Consider the following 14759-nt stretch of genomic DNA (forward strand, 5'->3'; position numbering starts at 1 on the left):
GTTGTGATCTCACCTGAACGCAAAATTATGAAGATTTTTAGACATCCCAAACAAAAATTATATCCAAAAATAATGCAACTAGAGCAGCAGGACTCTTAACTTAGTGGCCGACGTTTTGAGTTAAAGTCTATATATGACTGGTTGAACTACACATGTCACTAGAAAGTCCTGAGTGCAATTATATTTCAGATTTTACTTAAAACATTTGACCCTTTTTGTAATGTTCATAATTGTACTTCCTGGTTGGACATAAGCACAAATAGAGAGGTAATTCCACAACTGTTACTTAGCAACCAGACTGTAAACAAGAGCCAAAATTCATTTAAATTACACAATAGTAATAATTTAACCAACAATACTACCATGTAACACCTTTATTTTGTTGAATAAACAAGCGTATAAGCTTAGTGTGAATTGTCTATGTTTTTTATGGCATGTCGCATAGTAATGACATCACAGAGGGATTCCTATTTGTTTTAGAACTCTGCACTACTTCCTGTCATTTGAAATTATCCTTTCTTCCCAAATCTCTTCACAAACTGCAACTTAACGGAAGTAAAGCTGTGATAAACATTTACTACAGGCGCTATACTACCAAACTAAGTCATATTTATAGACTTTAAGTATATACGACACGTTCTAGTTGTACTCTTAACAATCCAAATGGGGCCATATGGGGGCGGGGACAAATGTGGGCGGTCGCAACTTTCGCGGGAGAAAACGCTTAACTCCGCCCTTTCTTTTCCGTTGAACGTCCCCCTCCAAAACCGACCTTCCCCTTTGACGCTCTGGACCCGCTCGCGACCAATGCGCGCGCTCTACGTCAGCGCCCGCTCATGAATATTCATCAGATTTCGCGGGCTTTCTGCACCACGTGACTGTTTCGCGGGAAAACACGCTCTGGGAGGAAGGAGCCGCATTTTTCTCTCGCGCGGGTAGACACGGCACATCAGCACAATGGCGGTGAGTCCAAAAGCATCAAAAATACATTCGAAACACGCCGTGGATTTGACTTTTCACCTCGCGAACATAAAGTGCGGACGGGCAACTTGCGAAATCAGTTGTGTGTTTGAGTTTGTCGGCCGGAATTGTGTTTTTTGACGTTGCTATGTGTACAACAATGACACGGTGTGGAGTTTTACAGAGTTTTTTGAACGCATTGGCACAAATAATGCGCGTTTATTGTAAATCTCCACTGCGATTGGCGAAATCTAATGGATGGTTGGCAGTAATGTGCTCTACGTCAGTAGTTTAGATGTTTAGTTGTGATGTGACGTCTCCTGCCATGTGGCCAGCTATAATACTATATATGTTTAATCCATCCATAAAGTTTTTACAACAAACAATTTTACAGCTTATTATGTCATGATTGTTATAGTCTTTGTTAGTTCTTGGTCAATTTTTCATCTGATTTGTTGGAACTTATTGTCATCTAACTATTACTTTTTTAAATATTCGGTTTTTATAAACACTTAATGACACCACAACTCTCTGTATTCTGATATGTTTAAGTAGACTCTTGTTTATGTGCATGTTTTACTTTGTAGAAGACCAGTTTAAGATGGCCAGGTTCAACATTTTTAGGTTTTCATAATAAAATACATTTTACTCCACCGTTTGGCGAATGTCTCTCCCCATTTCACGCTGCAACTGTCCCGTCAAATAAAGGCTACGGGACGGGAAAACCTCAAATTTACTCAAGACGGTCTATTGTGTATTTTGTCGTACTTAAAGTTGGTGAACCAACGATTTATACTATGTTAAAGTAATTGTGATAATATTTCAACTTCCTGTTTTATATATAATATTTTTAAGGACTTTTTCTCCATTCATAAGACTTTTGTTTTGGATTATGAATTGCTAATGTACTCTGAAACTCACGGCTACATATTTTAAACAATTTGCATATTTAACCAGAAAAGAAACGCTACACTTTATTAGTTAGATTGACGTGTATAAACTTGATGCTTTCAGGATTCCTCCGAGTCTTTCCACATGGCCACCAGCCCGACCAGGGCGTCCCGCAGAGGCGACCTGACCTCCAGCCCGGGCCGGGACCTGCCCCCGTTTGAGGATGAGTCCGAGGGGTTGCTGGGAGACGTCACCCTGCACGAGGAGGAGGAGGGGGACGGAGACGGAGAGGAGCTGATCGGAGATGGGATGGAGAGGTAACGCCTCGGTTATGTGGACGCTCCGTGAAGACGCATTTAAAAAGTATCTGCACATGTTTCAGCGTCCTGTTATATGCCACACTTTCCAGTTTTCAAGGATATTTTTAGTTTTAAATTGTTAATCGCTATGGCAACGGTCCTAGATTCTCATCATTCAAAAACATCAGCAGTTGGAGGAGGGCAGGATTGTTATAACTAACAATCAAACCATACGGGTAACTTGCTTCAGAGATCTATTGCAACTTAAAACGAAGAACCAAAGTGGTAAAAAAATATAAACTATACTCAAATAAGTGATTAAAATAAACTTAATACACAATATACAGTACATTTTGTTTTGGTACAGCCTTATTCCGAGATTGATTTAAATTATTTGCTTAAAAATTCTACAAACAAGACTCCATAATGTCTACGGGAAAGAAGGTTGTTTGAATTATTTGCAAATTTATGAAAAATAAAATGCTGTACTACATTCCGGATGCACTGTTTACAGCATGGACAACTTAGAAAGAGAATATTTATGGTGGTGGCATTATTAGTTCTATGTTTTTATTCTAAACTTTTTTTTTTAATGTGTGTGTTTTAAAGTATGTATAGTTCAGATAATCATTACTATTATTCAAATACAACTACAGTTTTTTTTTTTTTTTTTTTTTATTGTCGACTTGTCACAAATATAAGTTTTTGCTGTAAGGCATTTACTCGCCAAACAAAGTTGAGCATTGTTACTTGTATGTCAAATACAACTTGTCAACATAATTTTCTAATCATCATTTTCTAATCATCATCATTGTCTTCTCCTGCCTAATCGTTGTGTTGTGTTTCCAGGGACTACCGTGCCATCCCAGCCCTGGACCAGTACGAGGCCGAGGGTCTGGACATGGACGAGGACGATCTGTCGGAGTTGTCTCCTGGAGCTCGCGCTGCAGCTGAAGAGGCCATGAGGCGCCGGGACCGGGAGCAGGGGCTGAGCGGCCGGCTGCGGAGGGGCCTGCTCTACGGTGAGGGTTTAGAACGGCTTCAAAGAACACATTATATGCTACATTTTTGAGCATGGACTAGCATTTAGCTTCATTCACTCCAGTTTGATGAATCGTGGTTAGAAAGTCATCTCTCCTTCCAGCATCAAAAACAGTTACTGGATCTGTAGCGCGGCTTTGAAGTTCATAACTCGTCACCGGGCTCGTTCTAAGCATTTATGCAATCAAATCACGATCAGTACCACTGTGTAGCTACCTAGCATTTCTGACTAAACTTTCCAGTTGTTTATTCTTAACCTTTGTAATTCCCTCTGCAGTAGAGGTTGTCAAAATGCAGTTAGTGCCAGGTGAAACGACAAGAAACGGCAAAGCTGCAGATGTTGGTTGTTTTTTAAGAAACTTTTTTTAGTTCTAAAACATGAGAAGCCAAACGAAAGGTACTCAAGAGCATCTTTAAAGGCAAAGAACAAAAGATATAATGCGTCGTATTAGTTTAAGTATTTAAGTTTATTTTGACTTATCCCAGTATGTTATATCCTGGATACAGATATGACTAGCATTGTATTATTCAAAGATGGTAGATATTCTCTTAACACGTGGCGCTCTGCACAGACAGCGAAGACGAGGACGACGAGCGACCTGCGGCACGGAGGAGGCGATTGGCCGAGAGGGCGGCGGAGGGCGTGACCGAGGGAGACGACGAGGAAATGATCGAGAGCATCGAGAACCTGGAGGACATGAAGGTTCGTGTTGGACTTCTGGAAGTCTGAAGTAGTGTGTACACAAATCCGTGCATACTTTTTTGTGACGTGACCAGAGCGATAAGAGACGCCTGCCACAGATAAATAAGCAACTAGTTCAGTGAATAAGCAACTGGTTAAGTGTTGTGGCGTCTCCGAATGAGCGCTTTCGGCATTGAACGGCATGAATTTGCGTCAAAAAGTTTCTCAAAGAGCCTCGAATGGAGAGGAAAGACGAGCAGAGACTGTGCAAAACCAACTGCTTTGAAGTCACATATTTGGTTTGGTTTGGCCAAGACGACAAGGGTTAAAAGAAAAAAGCAGACGATGAATAACTGAAGAACAGCCTGGTAGTCTATTCAATTCTCAGGAAAATATTCCTGTGGCACCAAGAAAAGTTCCAATAATTCCTCAGGATGTGCATTTCAGAGCCACAGCACATGGTGCAAAGCTGCAGAACACACAGGGGGTTTTCAATGTTATGTTTTTATTTTTATTTTTACTTAATTTTGTCTTTTTTATTTTAGTTTTTTTAAATTTATTTGTGTTTGTGTTTTTTAGGGATATTGTTCATTAATCAACATCAAACAATATAGATGCTTAAATGAGCTAATATGCATCGGTTGTTGACAAAAACCTTAGTTAATATAAACTTGACTGCAGTTTTTATTGGGGCTTGACATTTTTATTGTCTTTTTAGAGGAAGGGACAAAGTAGGGCCTTAGTCAAAATGTTTAAAAAGTGTAAAAAGTATACATTTAGTATTCAATATAGTATTTAAATTCCACCAGGCTTTTCACAGTGAAAGTTCTTGACAAAACGTGGATTTTGCATTTAAGAAAACGAATCCCTGAACAATGAGCTATTATGTTTATTATTGTAAGAAAGGGAAATATTTTGGATCGATAATAATATAGGGAAAATTCCCACAATGTCTCAATAATTACCGCACCAAAAACTACTTGAGCAGCTTGTGTTTCATATCGTGTTTATAATCGTGTCATTTTGCTAACGCATCTAATCATTTCTTTTTCAGGGTCACACGGTGAGAGAGTGGGTTTCCATGGCAGCGCCCAGACTGGAAATCTACAACCGATTCAAGAACTTCCTCCGAACCCACGTCGACGAGAACGGACACAACGTTTTTAAAGAGAAGATCAGCGACATGTGCAAAGGTACTGACGTCTGATTCGCGGTTACCGTATTTTCCGGACTATAAGTTGCACCGGAGTTTACGTCGCACCAGCCAAAAAATGCATAATAGAGGAGAAAGAAAACATATATAAGTTGTACTGGAGTATGAAATGTGGTTGCAAGTGTGAAAATAACAGATAATTTCACATAAGTCGCTCCGGATTATAAGTATAAGTCGCACCCTGGCCAAAACTATGAAAAAAGGTGCCACTTATAGTCCGGAAAATACAGTACTCTTTTGTTGTCGTCACCACCGCGTTTCGTTAATGTTTTTCCCATTGCAGAGAACAAGGAGTCTCTGGTGGTAAACTATGAAGACCTGGCCGCCCGAGAGCACGTGCTGGCCTACTTCCTGCCAGAAGCTCCCACCGAGATGCTCAAGGTTAGCGTCAAAACTCTTCAATGATTTTCGCGATCACGGCGTGCGACACGTCTGAACGAATCTCCATCTCTCGGGTTTGTTTATTCTTCAGATTTTCGACGAAGCCGCCAAAGAAGTGGTGCTGGCCATGTACCCGAAGTACGACCGGATCGCACACGAGATCCACGTGCGCATCTGTAACCTTCCGCTGGTGGAGGAAATCCGCTCACTCAGGTACGGTTCGGTTAGCGTCGCCGTCGGGACCGGAGACGGTGAAGAGCCAAACCCGACGGCGCTGACACGTTCTCGCTCCGCAGGCAGCTCCACCTGAACCAGCTGATCCGCACCAGTGGCGTGGTCAGCAGCTGCACCGGGGTCCTGCCTCAGCTCGGGATGGTCAAGTACAACTGCAACAAGTGCAACTTCGTCCTGGGGCCCTTCTTCCAGTCGCAGAACCAGGAAGTGAAGCCGGGGTCGTGTCCGGAGTGCCAGTCTCAGGGGCCCTTCGAAATCAACATGGAGCAGGTGAGAAGGAGCGGCGCTGTACTGCTGTCCTACTCGGGGGAGCAAATTTGAGTTTAAAACGAATCTGGTTTAGTTCTTGTTATTTAAAGTGCACTGAAACTTTCCAGCTGAGGAACTGCTACTTTCCGTCTTTGCTGAGATGTTCTTGCTTCGTCTGTAATGTCGTTTAATCGTTTTTTTGGCTCGGCTTGATGCTAAGGCTACCGCTAACAGCCAGAGCGGCTTGAACGCAGGCTCTGGAGACGTTTCTCTGCAGAGCCTTTCTTTGAAGCCGCCTTTTGGCCTTTTTGAGCAGAAGCTAAACTAGGTGTGGAGACTCGGCGGCATCATCAGCAATTACACACGTGTTTACTTTTTACAGGCCTCGCTCTTGTCAAAATGCATAAATCTGCACAATTCTCCAGTTCTCAAATGCATTTAGATTGAAGTATTTTTTTAACGTGAGCTCCTGCCATTACAGAAATAATTTTTTGCCTCTTTATCACAAAAATAAAGTACCTTTTTTAACTAAACGGATCAGATCCCCTCAAAAGTTGGGACGCCACTATTTTGGGCTATTTACACAACATTCTGGGCAAAACAATAACCTCACAAGCAAGTGGAAATCTTCTGTGAAATGTTACACGCTGCACCTTTAGCCCTGACTCGTTTTGTTTTGTTCAGATTTGGTAATTGACTGAGAAATTACATGTAAACATTTAAATTCCAGCAATCAGGTCATAATCTTTTATTTTGTTTTCCACACAAACATTGCCAGCGTTTGTCATTTTTGTCTTTTTGAAACGGTCAACTTTTTCTTTCTCCTTCCTCCTCAGACGGTGTACCAGAACTACCAGAGGATCAAAATCCAGGAGAGCCCGGGGAAAGTGGCCGCTGGCCGCCTGCCCCGCTCCAAAGACGCCATCCTATTGGCCGATCTAGTGGACAGCTGCAAACCTGGAGACGAAATCGTGAGTGACGCCGAACTGTACGCACGCATTTAGGGCCGTTCGGGGTCGTTTTTATTTGAGATTCACACTTTTCGTCCATGTGTATCTATAACTCAACGGTAGTTTTGTCATATCAAGTTCATCCGTGCCATTTAACGGAAAGCAACTGTCGATAGATGCCTTTTTCTTTGGGGTTTTGGGAGTTTTAAAACTGATAACGTGATCTTTTCCGTCTCTCTTTGTAGGAGCTGACCGGCATCTACCACAACAACTACGATGGCTCGCTGAACATGGCCAACGGTTTCCCCGTGTTCGCCACGGTGATCTTGGCCAATCACGTCACCCGCAGGGACCAGGGCGTGGCCGTGGCAGAGCTCACCGACGAGGACGTCAAAGCCATTGTGGCGCTGTCCAAAGACGAGCGCATCGGAGAGCGGGTGTGTGTCGGGAAGTGTGTGTGTGTGTGTCGGGAAGTGTGTGTGTGTGTGTGTCGGGAAGTGTGTCTGTGTGTCGGGAAGTGTGTCTGTGTGTCGGGAAGTGTGTGTCTGTGTGTCGGGAAGTGTGTGTGTGTGTGTCGGGAAGTGTGTGTGTGTGTGTCGGGAAGTGTGTGTGTGTGTGTGTCGGGAAGTGTGTGTGTGTGTGTCGGGAAGTGTGTGTGTGTGTGTCGGGAAGTGTGTGTGTGTGTGTGTCGGGAAGTGTGTGTGTGTCGGGAAGTGTGTGTGTGTGTGTCGGGAAGTGTGTGTGTGTGTGTGTGTCGGGAAGTGTGTGTGTGTGTGTGTGTGTCGGGAAGTGTGTGTGTGTGTGTGTGTGTCGGGAAGTGTGTGTGTGTGTGTGTGTGTGTGTGTGTGTGTGTGTGTGTGTGTGTGTGTGTGTGTGTCGGGAAGTGTGTGTGTGTGTGTGTGTGTGTGTCGGGAAGTGTGTGTGTGTGTGTGTGTGTCGGGAAGTGTGTGTGTGTGTGTGTGTGTCGGGAAGTGTGTGTGTGTCGGGAAGTGTGTGTCGGGAAGTGTGTGTGTGTGTGTGTGTGTCGGGAAGTGTGTGTCGGGAAGTGTGTGTGTCGGGGGATCGCATTTTAAAGGGCGTATGGCGGGTTTCTACGATGTTCTAATTTGGACTCTTTGTATTTATACCTGTTGTACATCTACATTATAGTTTTACACCAATTGAGTGGGTATTTGTGGAGAAAAAGTGGAAAAATATGTAGAAAATGACAGGAAGTGACATCACACTAGGGACCCTCATTCCAGTCAAAGTTTATGCATAATTTACACAAAGGGAACTTTTTTTACATAATCTAAAAAAAAAGTCGTGCTCATTTTATTGGTCAAAAAGAAAAATAATTGCCCAGTGTTTGCAAGGTAATTCCCTAGTGTGATGTCATCATTTAGAAACAGGAAGTGAAATTATAAACTTTTTTATGATGGCATCTTTATCATTTTTAGCTAAATTTAAAATGTATTTTTCTTGACTGCATTTTAGTTCAGTGAGTCCTCTGACCTATAGTGGGACCTTTTTTAAAGTCACAATGACATTTAAAATGGACATGGTGATATTATGTGTACTTGTGGCTTTAATCGGGTTTTAAACATGCATCAAGTCACTAAAGCATTATTAATTCACACTTTCTGGTTTAAAAGGAAGTCTACATTTTTAGAACGCACTTTGAAAACTACAGCTCTGTGGAAAAAGAGGGCAACAAATCTAACGCTCTGCTAGTTCGAGGGTCCAGGCTGAAATGAAGGGCCTTTTCCCATTCAAAAGCTACAATATTTTTGATGCGTCAACGGAGGAGAACACGATTTTAGACTGCAAGTTTGAGTCTAGTGGGGGTTTCTAGACTTTAAAGCTGCGCAGGAGATTACACAAAATACAATTCAGTCAGTTTTGTTTCGGGGGGACAAGAACAAACTAGCTTTAGTCATAGAATCTGGCAAAAATCTGCTTAAGAACCAAAATGAATGAATGGATGAGGCGTTTTAACCAGCTCATGAACAAAAATGTAATGATAAAAAATTGTATAAAATCCATCTCATTTTCCCCTCCTGAAGATCATTATTTTTATATATAATTTTCAAATTCTTTACTGTTTTGTTTTAGATCTTTGCCAGCATGGGTCCATCGATCTACAGTCATGAAGACATTAAGAGAGCTCTGGCGTTGGCTCTTTTTGGGGGAGAGCCTAAAAATCCTGGTATTTATCCTTCTAAATCCCATTGAAGAACATAATCGTGCAGTTCTTTTAACGTATATATGTGTGTCCTGTTGTGTCATCGGACAGGGGGCAAACACAAAGTGCGCGGGGACATCAACGTGCTCCTGTGTGGAGACCCGGGCACGGCCAAGTCGCAGTTTCTCAAGTATGACTTCAGCGCTAAAACCGAAATGACGTTAGTAGCTGTCGACTCGTAGCTCTAAAAATGCCCTCCCTTCTCGTCAGGTACGTGGAGAAAGTGGCGAGCCGCGCCGTGTTCACCACTGGACAGGGGGCCTCAGCGGTGGGTCTCACGGCCTATGTGCAGAGGCACCCGGTCACCCGCGAGTGGACCCTGGAGGCGGGGGCCTTGGTGCTGGCCGACAGGGGGGTGTGTCTCATCGACGAGTTTGACAAGGTAACGCTTCACGTTCTGATTTAAACATGTGACAAAATCTTAGTCTCACTGCACTGCCCTTTATTTATCATGTAGTTCCCAACATACCCATCAACCCCTTTGTTTATTACATTATATTTATATAGATGGATTTGAATTCCTATTTAAAATAGTCTAGTCTCTAAAATTGTAATTGTCAAACTGCAACAGTACAAGTGCCACTGTTTGAGCAACGCTGCTTTAGGAGATGTCACACATTTTTGCTAAAGTCAAAGTTTGGTTTTGTTGCCTTGCCCTAATACTGACCTGGTGGCGCCCCCTACCTGTGTTTAGATGAACGACGCAGACAGGACCAGTATCCACGAGGCCATGGAGCAGCAGAGCATCTCCATCTCCAAGGCTGGGATAGTCACGTCTCTGCAGGCGCGCTGCACAGTCATCGCGGCCTCTAACCCCATCGGTAAGGGCCAGGGTGGAGGTCCGGGGCCGGGGTTTGGTGGGGGCCATGTGCTGTTTCAGTGCATAGAAAACGCTTGTCTTTGTTTTGCAGGTGGCAGGTACGACCCCTCCCTGACCTTTGCAGAGAACGTGGATCTGACGGAGCCCATCGTGTCTCGATTCGATGTCCTGTGTGTGGTCCGGGACACCGTGGACCCCGTGCAGGTACGGAACATCACGTAGGACTTTTCTTTGTTGGGATGGTACAAGTATTTGTTGTAGTTTACATGATTCAATTTGCAGTTTGTGTCTAGAACAAATGCCGGCAGTAGCACTGAGCTTCCAAACACTTTTACCGTTTGTAAATTGTATCTTTAGGTTTGTTGACTTGTGAATACAGCTGCTTTAGAGTGTCCCAGTTATACTTGAATGTCTTAAGACAAGCGGTAAATATAAGGCATTTAAAAGCATTAAATTGTTCAAAAAAATATTATATTACAAATGTAAGTCTTTCTTTTCCTGTGTATTGGCTGTAGTAATGTGTTGTCAATGTTTTCATATTTTTGTTTTATATTTACTCACTCAAACTTTCATTTGTGAGGCCCAATACTTAAACTTGTAAGATCCACAGAAAATATCCCATAACCACATATCACGTGCTCATTTAAGTGTTACAAAATACCTGTTTATATTTTAATTGTTAAAAATATATCTAATTTGTGAACTACCATGTATTTTGTATTCAACAAAAAGCTTGATTGTGTGGTTTGTGCTCTAAATGAGTTTTGTGTTCCAGGATGAGATGCTGGCCCGTTTCGTGGTGGGCTCTCACATTAAACATCACCCTGGAAACAAAGAGGCGGGCGTGGCCTTAGAGGACGTGATCCTGCCCAACTTCTCTGACGTGCCCACCATCCCACAAGAGCTGCTCCGGAAGTACATCATGTACGCCAAAGAGCGGGTACGCAGCACCACTGAGTTTACAAGTGCATTTGTGTCGTTAATCTGAACTGAACCAGTAAATAAGTGATTTTATTCCAGATCCATCCCAAACTGAACCAAATGGACCAGGACAAAGTGGCTCGTATTTACAGTGACTTGAGGAAAGAGTCTATGGTAAGTCTTGTGCAATTTAAATTCACATTTTTATGTTCTTGTGGTACTTGTGGACTAAATCAAACCGTTATTAGAAAACATGAGAATCTGGTGCATGGACTTGTGGAGCTTTTGTTTCACACGGAGCTTGTTCCGCTCGGACCTGCAGCAGCTAAAGCTCAGCAGAGAGAGCGGCGTGTTTTAAACTCACAAGTGCTACTGGGAAGAGTTTTGTTGTGTGGAAGCGCACAGAAGACGGCGATTTATGAAACAAAGTCTGCAATGACGGAGCGAAGACACAGGCTAAAGTGAGCGGAACAAGCTTTGTGTGAAACTCTGCGCGCCACACATTTGTTTTTTTATTAAATAGTTAAATTAAACGAATCATCTTGGTAATAAAATAATAATCAAAGCTTTTTTTAAATAATTGACATAAGCGTTAATTGTAGCCCTAAACTGCACTGTTGCCACACATCGTAACTGCGCCGTCGCTGCACTTCGTAACTCTGCGGTTGTCCCCAGGCCACAGGCAGCATCCCCATCACCGTGCGCCACATCGAGTCCATGATCCGAATGGCCGAGTCTCACGCCAAAATGCACCTGAGGGACTACGTGGTGGAGGACGACGTCAACATGGCCATCCGCGTCATGCTGGAGAGCTTCATCGACACGCAGAAGTTCAGCGTGATGAGGAGCATGAGGAAGGTGGGCGCTGCGTCTGCACCGGAGCCAAACACACACCGGAGCCAAATACACACTGCATTATTAGGGTCCAGGGTCCATATTGAGCCCCTCACTGTCGTATTGTCACGTTTAAAGGTTCTCTTTTACCCCAGGTAGAATTGAACTTTAACATAAGTAGATCATCGTTGTACTTTTTGTTCATTGTAAACTTCAATATTGATCTATAACGGATTAGTATATTGACTTCCTGTTCAAAACTGTAGAACTGATGAGCACTTCATGTTAACATTTCACCATTTAATATTTGACTGAATAGAGAGTTTGGGACACAAAGTACAGAAATGTGGGCGGGGATAGGGGGTAGGTGAAAACAGGAAATTTCCGAGCAGTCGAGCCTCAGTAGCAGGATTGACTGAATAAAACGTGCAGGAATCAATCGCATTACAACTTTGAGTTAACAAATGACTAGGAAACGATGTAACAAGGTCAATTTAGCATGATACGTCTCCTTAAATACAAAGAAGTGGCAAAACACTGTAGGCCATAGTTGCACTTTTAAACGTAACCTGATTCCAGATGTTTTTTTTCGTCGTGCTGACCCGTTGTCCTTGCTTTGCAGACGTTTGCGCGGTACCTGTCCTTCCGCAAAGACAACAACGAGCTGCTGCTGTTCATCCTGAAGCAGCTGGTGGCGGAGCAGGCGGCGTACCAGAGGAACCGCTACGGCGCCCAGAACGACGCCATCGAGGTGTCCGAGAAGGACCTGCAGGAGAAGGTCAGACCGCGTCAAGCAACATGTCCCAAAAAAGTCATCAATATTATTACTGTATTATTGGGCTTCAGTCGATTAATCGGTCAAAGGAGTCTTGGTCGAACAAAGTTTATATTACCGTATTTTCCGGACTATAAGTCGCACCAGCCAAAAAATGCATAAGAAAAGAAAAGAAAAAAACATGTATAAGTCTCACTGGAATATAAAATGCTGTTGCAAGTGTGAAAATAACAAATAATATCACATAAGTCACACCGGAATCTAAGTATAAGTCGCACCCCGGCCAAAACTATGAAAAAAGGTGCAACTTATAGTCTGAAAAATATGGTAAATAATTTTATTTCAATTTTCAGAGCTAGACTTACTTAAATTGGCCTAAGATTTTTGGAAGTAATTTTTTTTTTTTTTTAAAGCTATGATTACAGTTTCCTTTCTGTATAATTAGTGTTTTCAGTGCGGTTTACCCCTTTTTTAGTTGACTAATCAATCGGCAGGAGATGGCGTTAGTCAACTACAGCCCTCCTTTATCAGTAGATATTCTGTCTAGAAGTAGTCAGTCTCCATATTTCAGGCTTTACTTGGTCGATAATGTATTTCAAAAGTCTGAGTTCACAGTAGAAATAACTGTCTGGGAGATGTGGCGTGACCTTGTGACCTCTGACTCCTTCTGTCCGTCCTCAGGCTCGTCAGATCAACATCCACAACCTCTCGGCCTTTTACGACAGCGACCTTTTCCGATCCAACAAGTTCAGTCACGACCTGAAGAAGAAGCTCATCGTCCAGCAGTTCTAGAACACCGCCGTCAGACACTGCCCCCCGCTGGACAAATGTGTGCGCTTTGGGCTAACGTGGATTAATCGTGCGAAAACTTCAGCTTTATTTGTCTGGACGTCGTAAACGATTGGATAGAAATGTCCTTAAAAGACTGTATAAAGAAGATAAAAATGTGGATTTAAATATTAAAAAAGCAGTTTTTGTCGAGGCAAAGGCTATTTTCATGGTTTGTCGGCCTTAACTGTAAATAAATGTACATGTTCTATTACTCATTACATTTTACACTTGCCAGAATAAATATTGCACTGGTTTAATGGTTGTGAGTAAATGTTGTGTGTTATCATGTTGTTGCTGTACTTTTGATATTAAAAAATGTTGTTTGGCAAACACAAATTTGAGCTTTTATTTTCCATTTTGTCCATTTGTAATAAAGTTACATGACTGCACATGAACATTATCCAAGTCTGACAATTAAATGGCCATTTAAACATTTTAGATATTAGTACTTAGGCTAAAAGGGCAAAGCTTCAGTTCTGTTAAAAATATGCACTCATTTACTTTTGCTTGATTGAGAATAAAATGGAGAAATGCAGTATAAAATGTATTTGTTGTTGAAAGTTCTTTGAATTATTTTGTCAATTTAAAGATGAGAAAAGGTCCAAACGGATTTATGAAAGTAGATTAATTACATAATTGTACACATGGTAATACTAATATACTAATAATATGAAAGGACAATGGCAGCACTTGCATTGGAGCGCTAAGATTAATTATATAGAAATATTCTTACCACATTCTGTCAACCTCAAATTGTATTGGCATTTTTTTAAAATAAAATAACAAAATAAAGTGACACATGTGAATAGGCACGTTCATATAGTCCACATTAAATATCCCATTTGATCCAAAGACTTTCAATCATGATTTATATCTAGCGGTGACAAATCTGAACACTAAAATGGCATGAATAAGCCAGTTTTATTGTAACTATGATTAATCATGATATTGGCTTAGTCTATTTAAAAGGACTGTTGCCTACCACTTTACAACAAATACATATATTTTAAAACATTTTGCAGGTTACAATTAACAAAATTATTTATGGATATTGTTTAAAACTAAACACATTGTATTTATTTTAATTCATTGATTTTATTTGTTAGTGTTTCATTTTACTTTATTTCATTTATTTTATTTTATTTCATTTATTTTATTTATTTATTTTATTTATTTTATTTATTTTATTTATTTTATTTATTTTATTTATTTTATTTATTTTATTTATTTTATTTATTTTATTTGCGCTAGCTGCATGTAAAGTAAACCGTCTAAACAGCTCTCCCTAGCGGCCAGACACGTGCACTACATCACCGTTCCGTTCCTCGCCGTGACCGCTACTCTCACACACTCACGCACGCACTCAATCACGCACACACACTCACGCACACACACACCACCGGCCCCTCCGTCCTCCTCTCAGTCCGTCCACGCTCTCCTCTGACACCCTGACT

The 14759-nt window shown here is 41.8% G+C and overlaps 1 protein-coding gene across 1 annotated transcript; it reads left to right on the forward strand.

Moving 5' to 3' along the window:
- The first annotated feature begins 876 nt into the window (after window positions 1-876).
- On the forward strand, window positions 877-13325 carry mcm2 (minichromosome maintenance complex component 2). Its single transcript, XM_072451750.1, has 20 exons — window positions 877-963; window positions 1975-2168; window positions 3000-3172; window positions 3764-3894; window positions 4928-5066; window positions 5370-5467; window positions 5559-5680; window positions 5764-5971; window positions 6787-6921; window positions 7146-7337; window positions 8995-9088; window positions 9176-9254; window positions 9335-9506; window positions 9819-9945; window positions 10036-10148; window positions 10720-10884; window positions 10965-11039; window positions 11541-11723; window positions 12322-12477; window positions 13156-13325. Exons 1-20 carry the CDS (start codon window positions 958-960, stop codon window positions 13264-13266), a joined length of 2673 nt encoding a protein of 890 aa, XP_072307851.1. The 5' UTR covers window positions 877-957; the 3' UTR covers window positions 13267-13325.
- Window positions 13326-14759: the final 1434 nt, after the last annotated feature.

The sequence above is a fragment of the Eucyclogobius newberryi genome, unplaced genomic scaffold, assembly GCF_026437365.1.
Source record: "Eucyclogobius newberryi isolate DKJ021-1_F unplaced genomic scaffold, fEucNew1.0.hap1 SCAF_19, whole genome shotgun sequence".
Taxonomy (NCBI): Eukaryota; Metazoa; Chordata; class Actinopteri; order Gobiiformes; family Gobiidae; genus Eucyclogobius; species Eucyclogobius newberryi.

Excerpts from the sequence above, each read along its gene's own strand:
- mcm2 (XM_072451750.1), top strand. Across the intron at positions 9,507-9,818 it reads TCATCGACGAGTTTGACAAG|ATGAACGACGCAGACAGGAC; the intron begins GTAACGCTTCAC and ends ACCTGTGTTTAG. Across the intron at positions 10,149-10,719 it reads ACACCGTGGACCCCGTGCAG|GATGAGATGCTGGCCCGTTT; the intron begins GTACGGAACATC and ends TTTGTGTTCCAG.